Source organism: Anoplolepis gracilipes, chromosome 5 (genome assembly GCF_047496725.1).
Source record: "Anoplolepis gracilipes chromosome 5, ASM4749672v1, whole genome shotgun sequence".
Classification (NCBI taxonomy): Eukaryota; Metazoa; Arthropoda; class Insecta; order Hymenoptera; family Formicidae; genus Anoplolepis; species Anoplolepis gracilipes.
Window position 1 is genome coordinate 11,669,110 of NC_132974.1, and position 20,858 is coordinate 11,689,967.

General features: G+C 27.2%; 2 protein-coding genes across 12 annotated transcripts; one reads left to right on the top strand and one right to left on the bottom strand.

The window, feature by feature from the left end:
• Nucleotides 1-4,538: 4,538 nt before the first annotated feature.
• On the bottom strand, nt 4,539-14,301 carry LOC140666166 (uncharacterized). 10 transcript variants are annotated; one of them, XM_072893060.1, is made up of 11 exons: nt 10,497-11,870; nt 10,067-10,147; nt 9,313-9,412; nt 7,874-7,993; nt 7,680-7,797; nt 7,103-7,364; nt 6,609-6,725; nt 6,390-6,480; nt 6,110-6,255; nt 5,836-5,968; nt 4,540-5,747 (listed from the first exon to the last, which is right to left on the bottom strand). In XM_072893060.1, exons 5-11 carry the CDS (start codon nt 7,786-7,788, stop codon nt 5,691-5,693), a joined length of 915 nt encoding a protein of 304 aa, XP_072749161.1. In that variant the 5' UTR covers nt 7,789-7,797; nt 7,874-7,993; nt 9,313-9,412; nt 10,067-10,147; nt 10,497-11,870; the 3' UTR covers nt 4,540-5,690. The 10 variants fall into 10 exon arrangements, with proteins under 10 accessions (XP_072749157.1, XP_072749161.1, XP_072749166.1 ...); XM_072893065.1 differs by lacking the exons at nt 7,874-7,993; nt 9,313-9,412 and adding an exon at nt 14,286-14,301 and having other exon boundaries at nt 10,497-10,921; XM_072893064.1 differs by lacking the exons at nt 7,874-7,993; nt 9,313-9,412 and having other exon boundaries at nt 10,497-10,921; nt 11,457-11,870.
• Nucleotides 14,302-14,421: 120 nt separating this feature from the next.
• On the top strand, nt 14,422-18,049 carry LOC140666167 (uncharacterized). Of its 2 annotated transcripts, none has more exons than XM_072893068.1 (9): nt 14,422-14,492; nt 15,728-15,847; nt 15,924-16,041; nt 16,308-16,569; nt 16,927-17,043; nt 17,172-17,262; nt 17,387-17,529; nt 17,655-17,787; nt 17,874-18,049. In XM_072893068.1, the coding sequence occupies exons 2-9, from the start codon at nt 15,773-15,775 to the stop codon at nt 17,919-17,921; spliced, it is 987 nt and encodes a 328-aa protein (XP_072749169.1). In that variant the 5' UTR covers nt 14,422-14,492; nt 15,728-15,772; the 3' UTR covers nt 17,922-18,049. The 2 variants fall into 2 exon arrangements, with proteins under 2 accessions (XP_072749169.1, XP_072749167.1); XM_072893066.1 differs by having other exon boundaries at nt 14,476-14,958.
• The last annotated feature ends 2,809 nt before the right edge of the window (nt 18,050-20,858 follow it).

Below are 20,858 nucleotides of genomic sequence, written 5' to 3' on the forward strand. Positions count from 1 at the left end.
AAAAATGAGGCTTTTTTTAGGAATTTTTTTCTCCACTACTAATAAAGCAATCAAAGTAGAGTTTTTCAGGGTTTATTATATGTGTTTTAAGGTATACAAAAATATTTTTTATTTTGATTTAAGGTACAAAATGGCGTCGTGGCAGTAGGTAACGTAAAAAGGTTCGTCTCTAAACGGTGTGCAGGGTAACAATCTCCAGACAGCACCTAGAGGGATGAAAAATTTTTTTTCATAATCTACATTAGTTTTTCTTTGGAAGTACCCACCATTATTAAAAAATATTGATTTTTGCAAATTTGGCATCAATTTAAATTTTTTTTTTAGGGTAAAAAATCGATTTTATATTCTTTATAAAAAATGTAATTGTTTATCGATCGTAAAAATCGTGGGTACTTCCAAAGAAAAACTAATGTAGATTATGAAAAAATGTTTTTCACCCCTCTAGGTGCTGTCTAGAGATTGTTACCCTGCACATCGTTTAGAGACGAACCTTTTCACGTTACCTACTGCCACGACGCCATTTTGTACCTTAAATCAAAATAAAAAATATTTTTGTATACATTAAAAAACATATAATAAACCCTAAAAAACTTTACTGTGATTGCTTTATTAGTAGTGGAGAAAAAAATTCCTAAAGAAAAGCCTCATTTTTCAGCACGCAAGAGTAGTGTAACCCCTTAATGTACGTACGTATATCATCTGAATTCTAAAGTAACTGCAAAGTATTATTGTTTTTTTATTTTTTTTTCTTAGCTCTATAATAATATATCATTATTTACTTAATATCACACAAATTTTAAGTCTTACCTGGCGATTTTGAGTAATCCGCAAATATGTTGAAAATATACGAACTCTAAGGTACTTATAGCCATCAAGACAAAGAAACCAAAAGATATGCATATAAACCAGTGACATAAAATTGCATAAAAGTACGTTCTCTCATCGATGAAATATTCTGTCAAAGCATGTATCTTGCGTGGACGAGTTTCATTTAATGGAAAAATTATATCAAGAATGATCGGCTTTAATTCAAGAAATGCATACAGAATAACGCTCCCGCTGATACTCACTAGAATTTTAGGTCAATGTAAACATTTTTTTTTTACTTTAGTATTAATTAATAGTTTATTTGTGACTAAATTGTTTTTAGCCAAATTTTTTATTGCAGTTTTTTATTGTATAAATGTTTAGATTTATCCATAAATGAATGATTAATGCATTCTTCGATTAAAGAAAAATGTAAGATATGACAATATTTTATAAAATCAGTTTATAAACCTTTGAGATCGTATTTTTAAGTCAAATATTTATAACGTATGTAAAAGAAATTTTTGTAGGAATGACGTACAATTTTGACCACTAGCTTTTTTTTAAACAATTGCATACGTGTTAGTAATATCGTATGTAATTCACCAGTGGATGCATATTTTCGCATTATATCGCGCTCCGTTTCATTTTTCAGAAGACTCCAACTGTCACGAATATTTTTTCACATTTGTTTTACCTGTAATCAGATTATTTCAGGTAATCTCCGAATGTTAAATGAAAAAGAATGGCAAAATACAGGAGGGCTAACTTACTTCGTTGGGATTAGCATAAAACGCACAATATTGTACGATAACAAAGAGAGATGGTACAGCGTACGAGAGAATCATAATAAAAGAATTTAACGTTATTTGAAGAGTTAGAAATGATGTTAACTGAAAGTGAGGATATCAAAACAATACTTAATGTCACGATATATAATCTCACACACACATGCGCTTTTCTGAACATATAAATCTAAAGTAAAACGCTATGATAAGTTTAAATAAAATACTTTTATAATCGTATTCACGATGAATATAAAACAATGAATACATTTATTACTATAAATTATTACAATCATTAGTTAAATTTTTGCAAAATCAATCGAATTGTATGAGACATTGATAACAAGCTTTCAAACTAGTTTCATTGCTAAAAGAAATCAAATTCAGATATATAGTGTAACTGAATGTTAGTTGATCTGAAATTAACTACTGCAATTGATAAGAAATTGATATTAAAAATAGCAGTGTTGATATAGGTATATAATAATATTACACATCTCTTTAATGTCAAAAAAAAAATATCTATAATAACTTGTAAATAACAAAATTAAAAAAAAACAAATATACCAGAATTAATTGCCGAAAAACTGCCAAAAAATTTAAAATTTTAACAAATGCATTAATGTGTAAAACTACAACTATGTAATAGAATAGTAATTAATACGATAAACATATTGTGTGACTTCAAACTATTAGTATTAGGGTTTTATTTTTCATTTAATATTTGTAGTATATTTTGTATTGGTTTATATAAAAATATATAAAAAAATTTAATATTTTTAAAATTTATGTATATATTGTAAAATAAATTATATACATATATATACACATATATTAGCCTTAAGTCGTACAAATTGTTTCTCATATTAATTACTATATATAATATTATTTATAGAAAAGAGTATTAATACCTGAAACAATACAAAAAAACAACATTATAACAAAATGAAAAACATTTAACAGTTAATTTTCGCAAACTTTGATCGTCGATATGGCCACAGATCAAGCATCGAGATAAGTATTTGATTTGTTCTGTAATAATGATTCTCGGCGAAGTTTGTCTCACAGGGGTTCAAACACATATTAAGAAAAAAAATGACAGAATTATATCGAAGTACCGTGTCCAACGTTTTTTACTAAATTGACTTAACTATTTAACTCTTTCGTGTTCGATGTTTTTTACCACAATAAGTCTCTGGTACGTAATCAGAGAACGTTTATAGTACCCTCCGAGTTGGGGAAGTCAATTAATTGTTCACATTTGTGTTTTTATGTTGGAGGGAACGACAGGAAGTTGAATTATCGAAATAGCATGTATTATGGCAGATGTAGTTTTCTCATGATAAGGGAAAAATATTATTGTCCCTTTTTTTTTGTCACCTTGGTGCAGGCGCGATATGGGGGTTTTCAGACAACTTTATTATCATTCTTGACATTGTGATGCGCGTTACGATTGTTCTGTCTAGCAATGTTCTTGATAATATGTGTGTATCATAATATGTAAAAAAAAGTTTGGTTATTAAAAGTTATTTTTATATTACAACAATAGTTTTATGAAGTGCATATATTTACGTAAGTAAAATTTGTTATATAAATGTATATATTAATAACAATAATTAATTTAAATAAATACAGCGATTTTTTTGGGAGAAAAAGATCTTTTTTTAAAAATTATTTCCTGCTATTGAAGGAGATTAATATTGCTTTCTTTTAATGACAAATGTTTGCTTCATTAGACTTTATTCAACCTTATTTTGATTTTAATTATATGGGAAATTTTCATAAAAGACGCACGTAAAAATTGTAATGGATAAAGTTTTTGATACAATAGCTTTCAGGTGGTCAGTGTTATAAATGGCTCTCTTGTTTAAAAACAAAGGATAAAAATACACCATAGTAAAAATAAGTAGAACAGAAAAAAAAGGCCAAATTTATCAGCACGAACAAATCTCACTTCGAAGTTAATTTCTCACAGCAGAAAAAATCATAGAAAAAGTTTTTATTAATCTAGATCTTTTTTTGTATCTATATAATTAGCATTAAAATAAAAAAAATTTTCATTGTAAATTTGCAGTAATTAACATTAATAAGAAAGATTTTGTACTATAGTTTTCACAGTAGCATAAAATTTAGATGCTTAATGTTCTACATTATATAATATATACTGAATAAAGTATAATATAATTACAAATTATTATTATTATATTTTATATTATATTATTACATTATTATTATAAAATCAAATTATAGCAGAGCTTAAAATAATTAATATTCAAGAAATTTATTATACTCACCGAATTTTATATTCAATACGTACAATAATAAAAAGATATATAAATGTGAAATAATTTTATAAATTCTAAATTATTTTTTAGATAAAAACTTTTATAAGATTTATGTAAAACTTTTTCTCTCTGAGTCTCTCTTGTTAAAGTCATTCAAATCAATAAACCAAATTAATTCGTATACGCGATTTATAATAATTAATACACAAATAATACTTACCCTAGAAGTACTCCGCCGGTGCAAGATATCTCTTTTAGGCCTCCTTTTTTTGTCAGATTGTTAAGATTGCTACAGTGTTCTTGAACATGTAAATGAAATATCCAGATGGTAGCAACTTTCAAAATAACTAATATTTCAAAAAATTATTGTACGCATTGAAGTTTTATATTCGATGCACACAATAGTAAATAGATTAATAAAATAATTTTATAATTTTTGAAATAATTCTACTAATAACTTTCTAATAATTCTATATAAGTTATATTTAATCTTGTAAAAAGTAGAAATTTTTACATTTTTACATTTTATAGTTTTTATATAAAATATTTTATATAATAATTTTTTCTTGTTTAATCATGTAAATAAAATATGAAATTTGCGCTTAATTGCATAATTTAAATCGCGCATATAATTAATAAATTAATACGCAAATACAAAATTACCACAGGTTGCTCCATCGTTGTCCGATACTTCTCTTAAGCCTTCTCCTTCTCTCATTGACAGATTGTCAAAGTCCATTGGTTTACACGTGCGATAATTTGTTTAACCGCACAAAAGTAAAAATGCGCGATACATTTGCCTTTGAACGGTACTCCCGAATTCCAGAACGATCGAAAATCCTGTTTCATCACGCACGAGAATCATACTTGGAGAGTCGGAAATTCAACGATAAAACTTTGAACAAGAGTTTTAATTTCGAAGCGGAAGAAAACGAATTCGATTGAAGAAATCGAATCGCAAATGGAGTTTGCTCGACTTTTGTCCTCATCTCAGACCGACTCGTTAGACACGATTTCGGATGAACATGTGTGTCTATCATACAGACAGTCCACATGATACGTCATAGGGCTGGTAGACGGGAAAAGAGAACACCATTTATTATAAAATTTTAACAATTTAAACACTTGTCAAATAGACTGGACCTCTTTTATCGAGCGAAAATCAGACCCGACTTCCCCAGCCAACATTCTCAATGTGATACATGCTGATAGACGGTGAAAAAAGAGAGCCATGGACGACGATTCCACACAATCGAACTCTAATCGATTCGGATCGAAACGTTTGTCGAAGTAAACCGTTCCCAACAACCGATTATCGAGTCTAAGCTTAATATTAACCCCGCGAACATGTATCTCTCTATACATGAAAATAATCTTTATTTCATGTTATACTTATTCAGTTTATGTCAAATTAAATTTAACAGTCATCTTTGCATCATCACTCAAACTTATATTATTATTCAATTTTAACATTATGTTATACAACACATTCTTGCGCTGAAGAAGGCCCCAAAAAATGGGTCCCCAAACGTTCACCTTCATTTGTTTTTATTTAGATTGTATAAATGTATTAATTTGTAATACATCTATTAATTTTTGTTTTTAATACTGTACAATAACTTATAATATTCTTTGACAATATTCTTGCTAAAGCCTACTTTTAATTTAATTTTAAGATTAAGAGAGCTGTAGTTTATATATTTATTTATTTATTATACTATACAATGAAATAAAATAACTACATGTTTGCAACAGTTAGTATCTCTCTAGTATGTTGATTGTTAACTTTAGTTGGTAAATTCATTCATCTTAATTATAATTTTAATAGAGAATACATTACTGTGAAATACGATACCGACAGGCTTGTGAGCTGTAATACAAACACTTTGTTAATCACTTTCTGTTAATAAGAATCTTTAATTTTGTATGTTTATGTATATGTCGGATTTTATTTCTACCTTAGTAAAATCTTCCATCGAAGCGGCAATTAAGTTACCGACATTTAAAATATATAGCTTTGTGGTATTCTGCATTATAAATAACAGTAATTTTTGGATCTTTACTGGAACCATATACCACCGTACATTATATCTGTCAATGAATTATGATATTTTAAACTCTTATGTTTTTTTTTTTTTTTAAGTTTAATCCATAAAAAATTTAATCGTATGTATGTTAGTTTTCCAATTAGTGATAGTAAGAGAGCAAATGATATTTACAACAGATACTTACGTTTTATCAAAAATTTCGCTGTTATGATCTGTAACGTTTTGCCCAAGATAATTAGCCACAAATAGGAACACGAACAGTATACAAACGAATGCTATTGATGTGATTAATTCTTCTATACTTTGCAGCAAACTTATCGCTTGAAACAGCTGAAATAATACATAATTCATTTTTTTGGATAAAAACATTCTTACATACATATATATACAATATATAAGAATACTTTAAATTACTTGTTCATTTTTATTGAAAATAATTATGAGATTCAGGAAGAATAACTCACTCGGAATAAATTTAAACTTATAGATGAAACGAAGATTATGGCCATTAAAAAAAATAATGGCATAAAACTGATCCTGACAAATTCGCTGCATCTTCAAAAGATAAAAATAAATATGAAAAATATTATGTAATCGAATATAATCGTAAATATCTTAAATAAGAAATCAACATAAATATCTGTTTTCACAAACATGAAAGTGCATTATATATAAATACTGACTCGATGGCTTTTAGATGTATATTCGCAGCAGCGCTTATATTCTGAATAACCGTGTGATCTTCTTTTGGGGTAAAATTACACAATATGTATTTGTTGAGTGAATGTTCGATTCGATAACTATACATATATTAAATATAGTAAATATACATATATTAATTTTCTAATTCGTATACAAATTTCCATATAAATACAATAATATCTATATTAATTTCAAATTACACTTTCTTTCTATATTATTTATAAAACATAGTCGAAAATGTTTACAACTAATATTGGCTTCGTTAAATTATTATAAAATACTTAAATAAATGTCTAAAATAAAAAAAAATATTTAATAATCTTTTATCATTTTTACATGACTTTTTTAATGTATGTACGTACGTCATCTGAATCTTAAAGTAAAAACAAAATGTTATTTAAAAAAAAATTTTTTTTATCTTAGCTTTATAATAGTATATCATTATTTATTATATCACACAAATTTGAAGTCTTACCTGGCGATTTTGAGTAATCCGCAAATATGTTGAAAATATACGAACTCTAAGGTACCTGTAGCCATCAAGACAAAGAAACCAAAAGATATGCATATAAACCAGTGACATAAAATTGCATAAAAGTACGTTCTCTCATCGATGAAATATTCTGTCAAAGCATGTATCTTGCGTGGACGAGTTTCATTTAATGGAAAAATTATGTCAAGAATGATCGGCATTAATTCAAGAAATGCATATAGAATAACACTCACGAAGACACTCACTGGAATTTGATGTCGATGTAAAAATTCTTTTTACTCTTGTATTTATTAATAGTTTATTTGTGGCCAAATTGTTTCTAGCAACATTTTTTATTGCAGTTCTTTATTGTATAAGTATTTAGATTTATTCATGAATGAATGATTAATGCATCCTTCGATTAAAGAAAAATGTAAGATATGACAATATTTTATAAAATCAGTTTATAAACCTTTGAGATCGTATTTTTAAGTCAAATATTTATAACGTATGTAAAAGAAATTTTTGTAGGAATGACGTACAATTTTGACCACTAGCTTTTTTTTAAACAATTGCATACGTGTTAGTAATATCGTATGTAATTCACCAGTGGATGCATATTTTCGCATTATATCGCGCTCCGTTTCATTTTTCAGAAGACTCCAACTGTCACGAATATTTTTCCACATTTGTTTTACCTGTAATCAGATTATTTCAGGTAATCTCCGAATGTTAAATGAAAAAGAATGGCAAAATACAGGAGGGCTAACTTACTTCGTTGGGATTAGCATAAAACGCACAATATTGTACGATAACAAAGAGAGATGGTACAGCGTACGAGAGAATAATAATAAAAGAATTTAGCGTTACTTGAAGCGTTAAAAATGATGTTAACTGAAAGTGAGGATATAAAAACGATACTTAATGTCACGACATATAATTCCACACACATACGTTTTCCTGAACATATAAACTTAAAGTAAAATGCTATAATATTGATTAAATTTAAATAAAATATATTTATAAACATATTCACGTTGAATATAAAACGTTAAATACATTTATTACTATAAGCAATTATTAGTTAGATTTTTGCAAAATCAATCAAAATCTGTGAAACATTGACAAAAAGGCTTTCGATAATCTAGCCTCTTTATCAGAAGAAATCAAATTCAAATATACATATAGCATAATTGAATGCCAGTTTATTGATCTGAAATTAATCATTTTCTATCAATTAGAAAGAAATTGATATTAAAAATGGGAGTGCTAATATTATAATATTATAATATTACACTAGCATCTCTTCATTGTGAAAAAAAATATTTATAATAAATTATAAATAACAAAATTAAAAAAGATCAAATATACCAGAATTAATTGCTAAAAAACTGTTAATAAAATTTGAAATTTATATATATTTATATATGCATTGATGAAGTTGTAAAAACCTACAACTATATAACAGAATAGTAATATGAGAAACAATTTGTGTGACTTAAAGTTATTAGTATTAAATTCTGATTTTTTATTTTATTTTATTTTGTATTTATAGTATATTTTATATTAGTATATGTAAAAATTTTAATATTTTTTACTTAATTTCAAAATGTTTTATGTACATATATTTACATGGTGTGGTATGTGTGTGTGCGTGTGTATTTATTAGCTTGAAGTCACACAAATTATTTCTCACATTAATTACTATGTATAATATTTATAGAAAAGAATATATTAATACCTGAACAATTATAAAAGACAGCATTATAACAAAATGAAAAACATAGTTAATTTTCGCAAACTTTGATCGTCGATTTGGCCATAGATCAAGCATCGAGAGAAGTATTTGATTTGTTCTGTAATAATGATTCTCGGCGAAGTTTGTCTCACAGCGGTTCAAAAACATATCAAGAAAATAAAATAAAATCGAATTATATCGAAGTACCGTGTCAGACAACGTTTTCCAGTAATGTGATTTAACTATCTAACTCTTTCGTGTTTGATATTTTTTACCACAATATTTTTCTAGCACATAATTAAGAGAACGTTTATAGTACCCTCCGAGTTGGGGAAGTCAACTAATCGTTTGCATTTATGTTTTTATGTTGAACCGAACGACAGGAAGTTAAATTATCGAAATAGCATGTATTATGTTCAGCAGATGTAGTTTTCACAGGATAAAGGAAAAATATTATCCCTCCTTTTTTTCTCACCTTGACGCAGGCGCGATATGGGAGTTTTCAGACAACGATGACTTTATTGTCATTCATGACGTCGTGATGCGCGTTACGATTGTTCTCTTAAGCGAATGTTCTTCATAATGTGTTTGCGTGTCATAATGTGAAAAAGTTTGGTTATTTAAATTTTATAGTACAAAGCAGTTTCATGAAGTGCATATATTTACGTAAATAAAATTTGTTATAAATATATATATTAATAACAATAATTAATTTAAGTAAATGCAATGATTTTTTGGGAGAAAAAGACCTTTTTAAAAATTATTTCCTACTATTGAAAGACATTATTGCTTTTTTACAATGACAAATGTTTGCTTCATTAGACTTTTTTCAATCTTATTTTGATTTTAATTATATGGGAAATTTTCATAACAAATATATGACGAATAATAAAATTAATAAAACATTAAAGTAATCGGACGAACAATAAAATAGTTCTAGAATCGAAAAAATATGAGAAGAAAAGTAGACAATTTATATTATACTTTGTATCAGTAACGCTATATACTACTACAAATATATAAACTTATTGGTTTTTTTTAAATATTTGTGAAAGTGCATTTTTGCATTACCAATGTAATATATATTTTATTTTCATAACAAAAAAGGAAAAGAAATTATTAAATTTTTCTCCCCTGTCTCTCTTGTTAATATCATTCAAATAAATAAACCGAATTAATTCATTAATTCATGCGCGATTTATAATAATTAATATACAAATAATACTTACCTTAGGAGTACTCCGCCGATGAAGGATACATTTTCTAGGTTTTTTCCTCCTCTCAGATCGTGTCAAGATTGCTACGTTGTTCTGTATAACATACACACATAAATCAAATTTCCAGATTGTAGCAAAAATAATTCATATTTTATAAAATTATTATAGTATGCATTGAATTTTTATATTTGATGCACACAATAATAAACAGATTAATAAAATAATTTTATAAATTTTGAAATAACTCTACTAATAACTCTGTATAAAAACTGTAATTTTCTAAAAGTAGAAGCTTTTACAGGATTATACCTTTTATATAAAAATGTTTTTCTATAATTCTTTCTTGTTTAAATTATGTTAATAAAAAATCAAATTCGATTAATTCCTTAATTTAAATCGCGCGTCCAATTAATAAATAATTAATATACAAATGAGAAATTACCACACTGCTCCATCGTTGCTCGATGTCTTTTCTAGGCTTCCTTCTTCTCCTTCTCTCATTGTTAAGATTATTTTACACGTGCGATAGTTTGTTTAAATTGCACAAATATAAAATTGCGCAATATTTTAAACCGCACAAAATAGAAACGCGTGATACTTTGAACGCCACTTCCGAATTTTGGAAAGATTGAAATTGAAAATCCTGTTTTATGAGACATGAGAATGGAGGTCGATTCCACAATCGAACTCTAATCGATTTGGACCGAAACGTTCGTCGAAGTAGACCGTGTTGTCAACTAACCGATTATCGAGCCTAAGTTGAATTTATTAGCCGTGCAAACATGTATATATCTTTATACATGAACATGCGGCCGGCATTCACCTTATTGAGACGTGTAAAGGTTGTTGCTCAGTAAAAAATGATGGCTGAAAAAATGCCAAATAAACACCGACAAATATTCGATCTTCTTTTCAACCTATTATTTTTTACTTGAAAGCAATGGTGAGAAAATTTAGTCGGCATCAAATACATTCCTCGATAACAATTCGTGATCAAAATCAGAATATTATGAGCCTAATGTGAAAAACGCGACTGCGATTACAAGACGAAACCGCGAGACGAATGTCAACAATAGCGCGTTATACGTCACCAAGGCCAAATGTCATATTATTTTATTTATGGATTTTGGAATTGCTTTATGTGTTTTAACACGTTAAATTTTATTACGTAACATAATATTATCGTATTATCGTGGCGAGAAAGAGAAGGTGTATATTACTTACTTTGATTAAAAGTTTTTTTACGCGTTATATTTCATAATGACGTTCATGTGGTTTATTTAATGCGTTTAATGTTTATCGTTCGAAATCATTTTGTACGTATTTTAACGCGTTAAGTTTTCGCGTATAAAATGTAGTATAATGCGCACATATTAATCGAAACGAGAAAGAAAGAACGTACGTCATTGTTGCGGCGCGCTTGACTTTGAGATGACCGAGCGCGATACTTCGCGACGCGCCGAAGTCGGAGCTCGGAGCACGTGTTATCGCTTCGCCCGCCAGCATCGGAATGAATCAATGTCACGGTCACGTCTGTTTATACGCGCTACGCGCTATCTTTTCAATTTCTTACTACTCAATATGGTGACGTCAAGTAGAAAAAAGAGTATGCTCTCTGTCTCTCTTTCTTTTGCTCTCTTTTGAACCAACATTATTTCTCCGCAAATTCCGAACTGCATATGCTCCGTTCTTGATGATAATGATAATCTCGTTCTTCCTTTTCTCAACCGTTAGATATTGTTGTAGTGTGATCGATGTGAATAATAATAATAATTGCAGAATTACCTGCATGTGTAGAAGACGGAGAAATTTTTCATCAATTAACATGTTAACTTTATTAACATTAATTAAAAACATTAATAAATAGTTAACATATGTTAACTATTAGTTCTCCGATATTTAGGCGCGACAGAAAATGAGTTGGAATTATCTAAAGTGTACGCAACATCTGATAATATCTCTCATCCATAGAGATAAAAAATAACATTTTTGTAACATTTTCTAAATTAAGGTAAGCGTTTGAGCCACCTCTATATACGTCAAATATTGACATATACATATACTCAAGTTCGAACTCTACGTTGAGTTACTACATTTTATTATAGTATTTCGATTATCGTAAAAATAATCCATTAGAAATTAAAAAAAATGCAATATTATAGCTGAGATATGCTAATAAATAAAAGATAATTGAAATCGAAGTTTATAAAATATTAACTAAAGCATATTATAATTTGAAAGAAACCTAGAAGTATATTTTACTATTTTTTATTTTTTTTTTTTTTTGCAAACGTTCTTATTTTACACATCATATGATTAAGTAAACATATAGCATGGCAAAACACCACAAGAAGAAAAGTAAATAGCGGATAAGTAGAGATTAAACAATACAAAAATTTGACTATACATCTATCTTTACGTGCGACCGACGCATGTATATAAAAATTAATTCCTTAATTTATGCATAAAACACAATGATACCGATTCGAAAAGCATGCCCATATTATATATAAAATAGAAAAAAACAAAATTATATTTAACTATTAAATAAATCCTCTAACAGAGAATTTTTGAAAATTCTTGGAATATTAAATAAAAGAAAGGAAATAATATTTTATAGTGAAATAAAATATTACTTATTAATATTTTAATTCTATAAAATTCTTTTTATCGTAAGAATTTCTAACTATTAGTGGTTAAGCTCTCTGTCAGATTGCTTCTAAAACTATTATATAAAGTGATTCATTATGACATAAGATATGATATTTTTGTTAAATCTTATAATATACGAATTTGCTACAGTATTTGCTAAATACATTTTTCATACTTTGCATTTTTGTATAGTTACTTCCTTTGGTATATCTTTTTATTGAGAATAATTTTTTATTTTCGTTATTCTGATAAACGTAGTTTTCAACACTGCAATAAAGACATAATAATTTATATATTTAATTCAATTATAGAAACTTTTAAATAAAATTAAAGAATACAATTGATATAACCAATCCTCATAATTTTTATGATTATAATAATTAACGGTAAAAATCAAGCATGTTTCATCAGTCGTTTTTATCATTGTACAGATTAAATTACAATGACATAAAATAGCAAAAATTTTGCAACAGTTAGTATCTCTAGTGTGTTGATTGTTTACTTTAGTTGGTAAATTCATTCATCTTAATTATAATTGTAATAGAGAATACATTACTGTGAAATAAGATATCGACATGCTTGTGAGCTGTAAAACAAACACACTGTTAATTACTTTCTGTTAATAAAAATCTATAATTTTGAATGTTTATGTATATTAGATTTTACTTCTACCTTAGAGAAACCTTCTATCGAAATGACAATTAAGTTACCGAGACTTAAAATATATAGCTTTGTGGTATTCTGCAATGTAAATAACAGTAACTTTTGGATCTTTACCGGAACCATATACCACCGTACATTATATCTGTCGGTAAAATATTATATCTTAATCTCGCATATATTTTTTTCTGAATTTTTGTCTATACAAAACTTTATCTCATGTTAGATTTCTAACAGATACTTATGTTTTCTCAAAAATTTCACTGTTATGATCCGTAATGTTTTGCCCATAATAATCAGTCGCAAACATGAATAGAAACTGTAGGAAAATGAATTCTACTGACGTAAGCAATTCCTCTACATTTTGCAATGTTATCGCTTGAAACAGATAAAATAATACAAAATTGATATTTTCTATAAAAATTCTTTCTTATATATAAATGGTTATATACTATTTGATCATTTTTATTGAAAAAAATTTGAGTTGTAGAGATTCAGGAAGTATTATATAACTTAATCGGAATAGGTTTGATATGTTTTTGATAATGTGTGTGCGTGTGTGTGTGTCATAATATGAAAAAGTTTGGTTTGCATTTGTTTATACGAGAAATGTTCATAAAAAACACACAATAAATAATAAAGTTAATGAAACATAAAGTAATTGGACAAACAATAGTTTCATAAAAATAGTTTAAAAAAATATATGAAAAGCAAAGTGGACAGTTTATAAATACATTCAAAATAAGCTTAAAAAAAGTGTTTAATGCAGCAAACGTTTTTTACTGAAAGAAGACAACATTAATGTTTTTCAATAGCAGGAAATAATTTTCAAGAAGGCCTTTTTTTTCCTAAAAGATTGTTATTATTTAAATTTATTGTTGTTATTAATATATATCTGTAGATGATAAATTTTACTTACGTAAATATATACACTTTATAAAACTGCTTTGTACTATAAAATTTAAATAATCAAACTTTTTCATATTATGACACACAAACACAATCATCAAGAAGAGAATTATCAAAAACATTTGCTTAAGAGTACAATCGTAACGCGCACCACGACGTCATGAATGACAATAAAGTCGTCGTTGTCTGAGAACCCTCATATCACGCTTGCGCCAAGGTGAGAAAAAAAGAAGGGATAATAATATTTTTCCCTTATCATGAGAAAACTACATCTACCATAATACATGCTATTTCGATAATTCAACTTCCTGTCGTTCCCTCCAACATAAAAACATAAATGCGAACGATCAATTGACTTCCCCAACTCGGAGGGTACTATAAACGTTCTCTTGATTACGTACCAGAGACTTATTGTGGTAAAAAACATCGAACACGAAAGAGTTAAATAGTTAAGTCAATTTAGTAAAAAACGTTGGACACGGTACTTCGATATAATTCTGTCATTTTTTTTTCTTGATATGTCTTTGAACTATTGTGAGTCAAACTTCGCCGAGAATCATTATTACAGAAGAAATCAAATATTTCTCTCGATGCTCGATCTGTGGCCATATCGACGATCAAAGTTTGCGAAAATTAACTATGTTTTTCATTTTGCTATAATACTGTCTTTTATAATTGTTCAGGTATTAATATATTCTTTTCTGTAAATATTATATATAGTAATTAATATGAGAAATAATTTGTGTGATTTCAAGCTAATAAACACACACAGACACACACAATTTATTTCATATACAAAAATTTCAAAAATGTACAAAATTTTTATATGAATCAATACAAAATATAAATATACAATAAAATAAAAAATAAGAATTTAATACTAATAGCTTGAAGTCATACAAATTGTTTCTTATAATAATTACTATTCTGTTATATGGTTATAATTTTTCATATTAATACATTTATAAAAATTTGATAGGTTTGCATTTTATTAACAGTTTTTTTTCAGCAATTAATTCTGGTATTTGTTTTGTTAATCTATTATAAATATTATAAATATTTTTCTTCGGCATTGAAGAAATGCCATTATGATATTGTAATATAAATTTCCTGCTAAATAATAGCAGTGGTTAATTTCAGATTAATAAATTTGCATTTAATTATGCTACACGTATATCTGAATTTTATTTCTTCCGATAAAGAGGCTAAATTATCGAAAGGCTTTTTATCAATGTCTCTTGGATCTTTATTGATTTTGCAAAAATCTAACTAACGATTGCTTATAGTAATAAATGTATTTAATATTTATCATGGACATGTTTATAAATACATTTTATTTAAACTTATTATCAATATCATAGCATTTTACTTTAGGTTCATATCTTCAGAAAGGTGTATGTATTTGATTTTATATCGCAACATTAACTATCGTTTTTATATCTTCCCTTTCAGTTAACATCATTTTTAACGCTTCAAGTAACACTAAATTCTATTATTATGGTCCTTTCGTATGCTGTACCATCTTTCTTTGTTATTGTACAATATTATTCGTTTTATGCTCATCCCAACGAAGTAAGTTAGCCTTCTGTATTTTGCCATTACTTTTCATTTAACATTCGGAGATTAACCTAAAATAATCTGATCATAGATAAAAGAATTGTGGAAACATATTCGTGACAGTTGGAGTCTTCTGAAAAACGAAACGGAGCGCGATATAATGCGGCAATATGCATCCATTGGTGAACTACATACGATATTACTAACACGTATACTAATTGTTTAAAAAATTTAACAAGTGGTCCAATTGTATGTCACTTCTATAAAAATTTCTCTTACACATTAAAGGCTTAAAAGCTGATTTTTGAAGATATAGTTTTACATTTTTCTTGAATCCAAGAATGCATTTTTTCATGCATAAATTTAAACAATAAAGAACTGCAATAAAAAATGTTGCTAAAAACAATTTGGCCACAAATAAACTATTAATTAATACTAGAGTAAAAAAAATTTTTACGTCGACGTAAAATTCCAGTGAGTGTCTGCGTGAGCATTATTCTATATGCATTCGTTGAATTAATGCCGATCATTCTTGACATAATTTTTCCATTAAATGAAACTCGTCCACGCAAGATACATGCTTCGATAGAATATTTCATCGATGAGAGAACATACTTTTATGCAATTTTATGTCATTGGTATATAGGTTTATGTTTTGGTTTCTTTGTCTTGATAGCTACAAGTACTTTAGAGTTTGTATATTATCAACATATTTGTGGATTACTTAAAATCGGCAGGTAAAACTTAAAATTTGTATAGTATTGACTAAATAATGATATACTATTATAGAGCTAAGATAAAAAAAATGAAAGAAACAATAATATTTTGCATTTACTTGAGGATTCAAATGATGTACATATATTAAGAAAGTCAAGTAAAAATGATCAGGATTATCAAATATTTTTTTAAATTTCAGACATTTATTTAGATATTTTATAATAATTTATCGAGACCAATATTAGTTTCAAATTTTTTCCACTAGGTTTTATAATTAATATAGAAAGAAAGTATATAATTGTAATTTAGTATAAATATAATCATATGTTAATATTTGTATATATGAATTAGAAGATTAAATATATGTATATTTACAGTTATCGAATCGAACATTCACTCGACAAATACATATCATGTAATTTTATTCCGAAAAAACATGATACGGTTATTCAAAATATAAGCGCTGCAGTGAAAATACATCTAAGAGCTCTTAAGTCGGTATTTATATATAATGCACTTTCATGTTTGTGAAAACAGATATTTATGTTGATTTCTTATTTAAGATATTTACAACTGTATTCGATTACATAATATTTTTCATATTTATTTTTATCTTTTAAAGATGCAGCGAATTTTTGAAGATCAATTTTATGATAACATTTTTCTTAATAGCCATAATCTTCGTTTTATCTATAAGTTTAAATTTATTCCGAGTGAGTTATTTTTCCTGAACATTTCATAATTTCGTTTCAATAAAAATGAGCAAGTAATAGCATTCTTATATATAATACATATATAAGAGTGTTTTTACAGAAAATGAATTTTGTATTATTTTAGTTGTTTCAAGCAATAATTTTACAAAGTGTAGAAGAATTAATTACATCAACAGGGCTCCTTTCTGTAATATTCCTATTTATGTTTTTGATTCATTATTATGGGCAAACTATTACGGATCATAACATCGAAATTTTTGCGAAAACGTAAGTATCATTTGTTCTCTTATTATCTCCAATTGGAAATCTGAAATACATGAGATTAAGCTTTATATGGACAAAAATTCAGAAAAGAACATATACAAGTTTAAGATATAATTTTTCATCGACAGATATAATGTACAGTGGTATATGGTTCCGGTAAAGATCCAAAAATTATTATTATTTATAATGCAGAATACCACAAAGCTATATATTTTAAATATCGGTAACTTAGTTGGCGCTTCGATAGAAGATTTTATGAAGGTAAAAGTAAAATCTGATATACATAGACATACAAAATTATAGATTCTTATTAACAAAAAGTAATTAACAGTGTGTTTGTTTTACAGCTCACAAGCATGTCGATATCTTATTTCACAGTAATGTATTCTCTATAACAATTATAATTAAGATGAATGAATTTACCAACTAAAGTTAACAATCAACACACTAGAGATACTAACTGTTGCAAACTTTTTGCTATTTTATGTCATTGTAATTTAATCTGTATGATAAAAACGACTGATGAGACATGCTTGATTTTTACCGTTAATTATTATGATCATAAAAATAATTAGGATTCATTATATCAATTGTATTTTTTAATTTTATTTTAAAGTTTCTGTAATTGAATTAAATACATAAATTGTTATGTCTTTTACAGTATTGAAAACTATGTTCATCAGAATAGCGAAAATAAAAGATCTTTAATAAAAAGATATACGGAAGAAAGTACATATACAAAAATGCAAAATATGAAGAGTGTATCCAGTAAAGACTGTAGTAATTTAGTTTTTTATATTAAGAAAATTAACAAAAATATCATGATATTTTATAATGATTTACTTTATATAATGGTTTCATAATCAATCTGAGAGAAAGCATAATCACTAATAGTTAGAATTTTTTACGATGAAAGAATTTTATAAAATGGAAATATCAATAAGTAATATTTTATTTTGCTATAAATTATTATTTCCTTTCTTTTATTTAATATTCCGAGAATTTTCAAAAGTTCTCTGTTAGAGGATTTATTTAATAGTTAAATTTAATTTTGTTCTTCTCTATTTTCTATGATATAAGCATACTTTCCGAGTTGGTATCGTTGTGTTTTATAAATTAACAAATTAATTTTTATAACATGCGTCGATCGTATGTAAAAATAGATGTATGATCAAACTTTTGTATTGTTTACTCTCTACTCACCTGCTATTTACTACTTTTCTCCTTGTATTGTTTTGCCACACTATATGTTTACGTGACTATGTAATTATGTGGAAAATAATACTTTCCTTTCTCCTTGATGTCATCACGTTGGGTAGTAAGAAATAGCAAAGATAGCGCGTAAGCAGAGGTGACATTCATTCATTCTGACACTGGCGGGCGAACCTATAACACGTGCTTCAACATTGTTGCGCGCCGCAAACAATAATTACATTCTCTCTTTTTCGTTTCAATTAATATGTACGCATTATATACTAATACGAAAAAACTGAACGCGTTGAAATACGTACGAAATGATTTCTAATGATAACATTGAACGCATTAAACACATGAACCGCACTTGTGAAATACGAATATTAATGCGTAAAAAACATTTAATCAAAATAGACAATAATACACGCTCTCTTTCTCGCCATGATAATACGATAATATTACGCTACATGATAAAATTTAACGCGTTAAAATACATAAAGCAATTTTGAAATTCGTAAATAAAATAATCACATTCGGCCTTGACGATGTTTCCTTTTTTCTACCATCCCTACGATGTATCATGTGGACTGTCTGCATGATAGACACATATGCTCATCCGAAATCGTGTCTAACGAGTTTGAGTTGACCTGAAATACAGACAAGACGACTCTTGTTGCTCGATAGCGAACCCTATTCGCGATTCGATTCCCTCGATCGATTTTGTCTTAATCCGCTTCGAACTTAATTCTTGCTCGAAATTTGATCGTTTGTCTGACTTATCGACTTGAAATATGATTTCTTCATGCGTAATAAAACAGGATTTTCGATCGTTCCAAAATTCGAGAGTGCCGTTCGAAGTATCGCGCGTTTTTACTTTTATGCGATTTTTAAAATGCAAAATAAAATATTGCGCAATTTTATTTTAGTGCTATTTAAACAAACTATCACGCGTGTTAAACAATGGACCCTGACAATCTGGCAATGAGAGAAAGAGGAGGCCTAGGAGAAGCTTCGAGCAAGGATGGAGCAATCCTGTGATAAGTAATTTCTTCTGTGTTTATGAATTATTTATTTTACGCGCGAGTTAAATCAAGCAATTAATCGCGAATTTGATTTTTTATTTTACTTTATTTAGACAAGAAAGAATTATAAAAAAAAACATTTTTATATAAAAGCTATAATTCTGTTTCTACTTTTAGAAGATTAAAAAGTTTCTACTTTTAAAAAATAGCTTTTATACAGAGTTATTATTACAGAGTTTATAATTATAAATGTATTTTACAAAATAAGATATGAAATTTAATAGAAAATAATTTATTACACAAAAATGTCTGAAATGCGTCCAATATAAAATTTATTAGGAATTTTTAAATCAAACTTAGATGATAATGTATCGCGACCAAAAGAATCATTAATTATAATTTATTTATCGATTTTTCTTTCTCAATTAAGAGAAGGTGGAATTTTGTGTTACTGTATGTATTTTTTCAATTTTGTGTAATTTACAACACATTATTTTTTACAACAAATTTATTTATAATAGATTACAATTATTTACAAAATGTTTTTTATTGTATGTATATATATATATATATATATATATTTATTATACACTGGCGATCAAAATTATTGCATATGTAAATTTATGCAAAATTTTACATGATTTCAAATAAGCATAACTCCGTCAAAAATCGTCGTATTTGAAAAATGTTTTTTTTTTATTTTAAAGCTTAAAGTCTCTACTTTGAAAAGCATTTGTCAGATTTTGAATTTCTCCTTTCCCCTTTCCGCCGCCCTTTCATAAGTGAGGACGTGTTTCGTTTCCAAAAAATTACATAGTTTGACGTACTCTACGGGGTGGAATAAATTTTTTTCGCCAATATCATGACAACCATCGTAAAACTTAGACTTTCTTTTGCAAATTAAAAAAAAATTGAGGTTGATACAATTTTTTTTCGCGGAGTTATAGCGTTTTAAAGTTGCCTTGTAACTTTAAAACGCTATAAAACGCCATGCATTTTTGGTCAATTATCGTCAGCATTAGCATTACCCGATGCGCACCACGGAGGAGGTTGCTAGTCGGACTTTGCGCATCATGTGTGTGTGTGTGTGTGTTTGAGCGAGAGAGGTATGAAAAT